At 37.5% G+C, this 7,249-nt stretch overlaps 1 protein-coding gene across 1 annotated transcript; it reads left to right on the plus strand.

Moving 5' to 3' along the window:
• The first annotated feature begins 2,967 nt into the window (after positions 1–2,967).
• Positions 2,968–5,049, plus strand: LOC145640197 (uncharacterized). The gene is made up of 4 exons (XM_081691500.1): positions 2,968–3,582; positions 3,694–4,302; positions 4,459–4,635; positions 4,786–5,049. Exons 1-4 carry the CDS (start codon positions 2,968–2,970, stop codon positions 5,047–5,049), a joined length of 1,665 nt encoding a protein of 554 aa, XP_081547626.1.
• Positions 5,050–7,249: the final 2,200 nt, after the last annotated feature.

The following is a 7,249-nucleotide window of genomic DNA, read 5'->3' on the forward strand; positions in this document are numbered from 1 at the left end:
TTTCCCATGCTGCCAAGGAGTGAGATTTTCGCGGCGCCACCAGCTCCAAGCCCTCTCCCAGATGGAGGAACGCCTCTTATTCCTCAAATCCATCATTGAGGTAGCCTAAGGTCGTGCTAGCCACAGTACAAGTGTACGGGTCTTTGAAGTTGTCAATATTTGCGACCTCACCTTCAGCCGCCTTCTCTCCTTCGGCCGTCTCACTTTCGGCCTCGGCCTCACCTTTTGCCTCCTCGTCCTCTTGGTGAGAGGCGGTATCAAATTAAGAGGACAACACTCTGTCTAAGTCTGTTGCTTCGGCCAAGCTACGGCTTCTTGAGACATGGCCGCCCCCAGCTAAAGGAGGCTCTTTAGCAACCAAGGGACCTTTACCCTTATCTTTAGCAGTGGTCGCCCTAGTTTCCGAAGAAAGGCCACTACGAGGGGGCAGGTTGGACGGTTCGTTGATGGAAATTCCAACTCTTGGTCTATCTGACCTGCTATGTTGGAGATGGGATGGTGAAGGAACTTAAACGAACGGACTAGCAGTGGCCGCCCGGGAAAGGGAAGGAGGTCTCTCACGAGATCGCAACCCGACCAATTATCTGGCCGAGTTGGCTTGTTGTGAGGACCTAGGTTCTAGGGTTGGCTCGGACACCGCAATAGCAGAAGAGAAGCCCAGTGCACGTTGGCGCTCCTCAAAAGATGAAATCACTTCCATTGTCGAGTAATGAGTGCCCGTGGAAGCGATCGTGGGAGCAGTAGACGGAGTTTCTAAGTCAATATTGTTTGGGTCATAAGGAAACCTAGGATTCACCAGATTACCGTCTGGATTTTTCGCCGCATGACGATCATGCGTTTGCATTGTTCTTGCCATGCCCGACTTCAGGGAAAGAGAAGAATAGGTGGAGGTGAGTTGGTACGCACTAGAAATGGACCCACTCCATTAAGGAGACAACTCGTCTCTGTCCACTCTAGACTCCTCAGTCCCAGGCGAACGACCGACATCATGAGAAGAAATGGAAGAAGCCGAGTGTTGATCCAGATTTTAAAAATGAAAAGCAAGAAAAATAATACAAGTAAATATGGGAAAGAAAACAGGCGTCCTACCTCTGTACATGTAGAAAACTTGAGAAGTCTTGAAAGTTGACCGGAAATCTCAAAAATACGCCCGGAAAACTCAAATACACGGTGGAGCTCTTGAAGATTCAAAGAAAAAACACTCTCTCTCTAAAAGATCTTATCTCTCTCTAAAAATCACAAAGTTCCAAAGTGTGAAAATGAGGTCAAAATCCCTGTATATATAGGCAAAATTTATGGGGGCATATTGGTAAATTCATCTTTCCCGCCTAAAGAAGTTGAACGGTTATAATTTGAAAATTTAACCTATAATTCATAGGGGCAAAAGGACAGCGCTGTTAGGATAAATAGAAAAAGAGGGAGCAAAATAACGGCACGTCCGAAATGACAGTCAAAATAGACGAAACTAAAGCTTCCATCTCAATGGTCAGACGTCCGCCTTCCCCCCCAAAAAATTTTGGCGGTGTACTTTGTCCGTTTCTTTCTTACAGCTAGGCGTCCTCTTGGGATTTATAGGCGGACGAAGGCAGCATGCCAACCCAAGACGACCAACTTTGAACGGGGCGAACAGATCTACACATCTTAGCAGCCTGTCCAATCTCCGTATACTTGTACGCCTCGAGGCAAGTGAAAGTTCATAGGAGGCGGCCATTATCGTACGAGACACCCCTATGAGGGGAAGATGTTTAGGGTAAAAATACCCCATGTAAGTGGACCAATCCCATAGCGACACGTGGCCTAATTAAAGGGCAAAACGTGTCACTATGGGAAGGTGACGCGTGTCCATGGCACAAAAGATTCTCATTAATCTGCATTGAAAAGACCTTCTTACATCAAGGCCCAAATCCCGAGAGATATTCGTGAAAGTCGCAAAACGACGCCCCTGTACTACACGTGGCATTGTCTGATTGCACAGCCAATCACGTCACAAAATTTCAGGGTACAAACCCTAAGAGGGCGTAAACTCCTACCCATATAAATACCCCAATCATTTATGATGGGAAGGGTGGATTACGACATTACAAATAAGAGCATTAAATAGCTCTAACTTCTCTCTACTTTCTCTCTCTAAGCCTTTTTCGTTCAAATATCTAACTAGATCGTCGGAGGTGAATATTCCAGTAAAGGAATATTCGTTCATTTTGCTGGTGTCCGGGTCTCATTGCCTGGAGAGTGAGACCAGTATTCGTGGAAATCCAAACAATACCCGAAACAATGATGGCATGGTGTATGAGTTATGACTTGGTTAATGGTGTTCGATCACATTGTTCCCAAACCCCAAATAATAAAGGAAAACAAAGGTTAAACATCATCAATAATACTATGCTACACTGTATAATAGTAGAGAATTTATGATTAAAAAAATAAAAATAAATAAAATTCTTCCTATAAGAAATTCATTATTTCACCCAAAAGCATATAAATAACTTAGGAATATATTTTCCCCCTAAATGTGATTTAAAAATAATAATAATTAAGTAAAGAAACCAAAGCAACAGTGTTGGAGTATCATCTTCTCCACCTTAGCAAGACAAGCCACATCAGCTATCAACAATTATAACAAACTCTACCTAGTCAGCAATTATTTTACAATTGCAATAGTTTGTTATGCAAGTTGTTAGAATCATAACTAACTCGTGTATATATTGTCCTTCTTAGTTGATGTAATGATTGATTTAATCGTAATAAAATTCTCTCTTTTTCTCTCTATTTTCTTTCTCTATTCTTCATCTTCTTCCTTTCTCTCTATTTTCCTCTAGATAGTTCTGCCGTTGTTGCAGAGTATGAAGTTCATATTCTAAACTTTTACATGGTATCAGAGCAGGAGCTCGTATCCTAATTCCTTCTTTCGCGTTTTCTTCTTCTTTTAATCGAGTTTGTTCTACGATTTTTTGGTTGATTCAGAGAATGACGCCAAGTAATTCAACAAATAATTTTGCAAATTCTGATGGAAATGCAGAAATTGATCCTTCACGGAATTCAAATTCTGTGTATTATTTGATTAATTCTGATCTCACAACAACTAAATTAGTGAATGTTGTGTTAGATGGAATCTTGTTCAACGACTGGAAACGATCTATGACAATCGCATTATCTGCTAGAAACAAATTTTGTTTCGTTAATGGAGGTCTGAATCAACCTTCAAACAATGCATCCAATTTCAAGCTCTGGACCAGGTGCAATAATTTGGTAATTTCCTGGATTCTTAACTCTCTTGATCCTTCAATTGCTCGTAGTGTTCTTTATTTGAAAACAACTAGATTAATTTTGCTGGATCTAGATGAGAGATTCAATCAATCTTCTGAACATCAAATGTTTTCAGTACAACAACAATTAGCTGATATTTCTCAATCTAAATCAGAAAGAATTCCTGAATTTTTTACTCGGATTAAGCAACTTTGGGATCAATTAGATGGATTGGATCCTCTTCCTGCTTGTATTTATACTGGCTCCAGTTGTAATATTACTCAACAACTTCTTAAGTCTCAACAAAATCAGAGGCTGATTCACTTCTTTATGAAAGTGCATGACAAGTATTAACACATTAATAGTACTATTTTGATGATGAATCCATTGTCAATTGTGTCTAGGGCATATGGATTGCTATTGCAAGAAGAAACTCATATCAACTAGAGCAACCTCAAGAATCAAAACAATATTGATAATGCAGCATTTTATGCTAAGAAATTGAGTGATAATAGGTTTCAGTCACCTCAGCAAGGTTCTAATTCTATGAGAACAACAGTACAACAGTCTAATTCTGGTCTTGAAAATCCAAGACACTTTGTCTACACAAGAGACAAATTATACTGTGATTTCTGCAAAATGAGGAATCATACCAAAGGCAAGTGCTTCAAACTTCATGGTTATCCAACTGATTTCAAGCCTAAGAACAAGAGAGTTGCAGCTTCAGTTATGATGGATGAATCAATGGAGCATAATTCCAATGATGTGGTTAATTTGACAGTTACTCAGGAGCAACACAAGCAAGTACTTCAGTACTTGGACAAGCAATCTGCTACTGGACAAGGTGAACTAGCTGGAGGTTCAAGTTCCCTTTGTCTAGCAGCATCTTCTCACCTAGCAGGTAACTATTGCCTAGCTTCTTCTTTAATGTCTACTTGGATATTAGACAGTGGAGCTTCTGATCATATGTGTGCTGACATTAGCATGTTCATAACATATGATAAATTGACAAAACCAGATTATTTTATAACTATACCTGATAGAAAAAGACTGAGAGTTGAGCATACATGAATAGTTATCTTAAACTCAGGCATCATACTACAAAATGTGTTCCATGTGCCTGATTTTCATTTCAACTTGATTTCCATATCAAAGTTGTGTAAAGATATCTCATGTTCTGTATCATTTACTAATGATACATGTTTGATTCAGGGCCCTTCCTTGAAAAAGCCAATTGTGATTGGTAAATTGGATAGAGGACTTTACAGTTTGCATGAAGACTTTCTGTGTTCAAATAACAGTGCAGTTGACATTCAGGGTCATAGCTTAACTATTGTTGAAGAAGCCAAACTCTGGCACTTTAGATTAGGACATATGTCTTTCAATAAGGTCAATTCCATTAAAGGGACTGATGTTCAAGGCTGTTTATCATAAAATTTGTGTCAAATCTGTCCTTTAGATAAACAGTCTAGATTCCCTTTTCCTACTAGTTATATTAAGTCTAGTAAGCTTTTTGAGCTGTTGCATATTGATGTTTAGGGACCTTATGTACATCCTACACATAGTGGTTGTAATCAGTTCTTAACCATTGTAGATGATTACTCTAGGATGATTTGGGTTCATCTTATGAAAAATAAATCAGATTTTGTTTCTCTAATGTCTCAATTTTTCACATATGTAGAAACTCAATATTCTGCAAAAGTTTTGTCTATTAGATCATATAATGCTCCTGATCTTACAAAAGGGAGTATGAAGCAATTTTTTGTTATAGCATGGTATTATACAGCAAAAATCATGCAGTGATACTCCACAACAAAATGGTGTTATGTAGAGGAGACATATGCATCTTCTAGAAACTAGAAGAGCTTTGTTCATTCAATCAAGAGTACCAGAAAGATTTTGGGGTGATTGTATTCTCACAGCAACTTTTCTTATCAATAGAATGACCTTGAGGAGAATTGATTTCAAAACTCCATATGAGAAATTGTACAATTCTGTTCTTGTCATTGATCGCCTAAAAGTCTTTGGATGTTTGTGTTACATTTCTACCTCAAAAGTTCACATATCAAAATTGGAACCTAGAGCTACACCCTGTGTTTTTCTTGGATATCCACCAAATCAATAACCTTATAAAGTTTTAGATTTGGCTACAAACAAAATTATCATATCTAGAGATGTGATTTTTTATGAAAAACATTTTCCATATCATTTTTCTCTTAACCCTAAACAAGTTTACACAAATAAATTTTTCCTTCCTATTTCTACTTCTTCACTTCCTACTTCTCCTATCCCAGATGTCTTCTCTTCTCCTTTCTAATCACCAAATACACAATCTGATAACATTCCTTCAAATTTTCACAATTTTGAATCACAAAATCCTACTACTTAACATGCATCTTCTTCTGATAATACTTCTATTGCACCTATCAGACAATCTTCCAGAATAACTAGACCACCTTCCCAATTTTCTGACTATCATTGCAATACTAGCTCAGAACACTAGTGTAATTTAGTATCATTTGATACACTTCCTAAATCAACTCATATGGCTATTTGCTTATCTCAATCGTATATTGAACCTACTTCTTACTCAGAAGATGCTTTAGATTTTGCTTGGGTTATAGCAATGAATAATGAACTTTTAGCTCTTGAACAAAATAATACTTAAGATATTATTTTACTTCCTAAAGGAAGAAGGGTTATTGGTTGCAAATGGGTCTATTAATTCAAAAGAAAGGCTGATGGCAGCATTGAAACTTGGCCTAAATAGGGCCTATATGACTTCTATGTAGCCTATTTCCTACATTACTTATCAAATGAACTATTTTTTTTCATAAAATGTCAATGTTGGGTAGTTGTATGTGTGTAAGCCCTAAAATTGTATAGGAGAGCATTTTATTAAGGTTTATGACGCTTTTTACTCAAAATGGCTCGAAAATGGCCTATATGACTTTACTTTGCCCATTTCCTACATTTCTAATTAAATGAAATTTATTTATTTCATAACATGTAAATATTATCTAGTTATAGGTGTATAAGGAAAGAAATCACATCAAAAGAGCATATTAACACAAAATGGCCCAAATATGGCTCATATGACTTCTATTCAGCCCATTTTCTACCTTTCTTGTCAAATGACCTTTTTGTTTCTCATAACATGCCACTGTTGAGTGTTCGTACAATGGGTCACAATGTCTAGCATGAATCTCATCACATACAAAGCACAATCAAGTCCATTCTCTTGTTGTGCGCACTAGCATATGACAAACAAATCACATCAGTGAAACATGCAAAGGAAATGAGCAAATATTTACTAACATAGATTTTCAAGATAATCACAATATCATGTAAATTACCAACGGTGACTTCCATGTTGGACCCTTTGGAGCACGACAATGTAGCTTCTTCATAACACTGTAGTAAAAAAAAGTACATTCAAATTTGATTAGTCGTATAACTACTAAATTAGTTATTATTAGCAATAATCATCACTAGGTTGCTATATATATTTACTTTTGCAATATAGACTTCACGAGCCACTTCTCCGATGATCGAGCTGAATCAAGGTGATAAATTGTGTTAGTGGAATTACAAATCACCATGAGGCTCCAATGCTCCCTACATAAGTTCACAATAGACAAGCAAATTAATATTTAGGAGTCTACATATAATGAGGCCAAATCGATTGAATTTGACATGGTTAGACTTACTCTCTATAACATGGGGAGAATATGAACTTGACTCCCGCACGCACTAATTCCCTGATACTCTGTTCAACATAGTACAACACATTATGAGGGTTGCCTATGATTCTAGTAGAGGATAACTGCTCGAGGCATAACCACCCAACTTTACAAGGAGAATCAGTGTCAGTTAAGTGCTCCTGTAGTGCTCTGTGTGCATGAACATTGAATAATTAATCAGATGTAGGATAATCACCATGAATTTGAATAACTTGAAAAATGTTAAGCTTTGCACCACGTAGAAATTCCTTCACATCTTC

The sequence above is a fragment of the Chenopodium album genome, chromosome 7 (assembly GCF_948465745.1).
Source record: "Chenopodium album chromosome 7, dcCheAlbu1.1, whole genome shotgun sequence".
In the NCBI taxonomy this organism is placed as follows: domain Eukaryota; kingdom Viridiplantae; phylum Streptophyta; class Magnoliopsida; order Caryophyllales; family Amaranthaceae; genus Chenopodium; species Chenopodium album.

What these genes read in the sequence shown, in the direction of transcription:
- LOC145640197 (XM_081691500.1), top strand. Translation starts at nt 2,968, where the DNA reads ATGACGCCAAGTAATTCAACAAATAATTTTGCAAATTCTGATGGAAAT. An exon ending in CTGATAGAAAAAGACTGAGA is followed by an intron (nt 4,303 to 4,458) that starts GTTGAGCATACA and finishes TGTTTGATTCAG; the next exon opens with GGCCCTTCCTTGAAAAAGCC. An exon ending in GACATATGTCTTTCAATAAG is followed by an intron (nt 4,636 to 4,785) that starts GTCAATTCCATT and finishes ATTGATGTTTAG; the next exon opens with GGACCTTATGTACATCCTAC.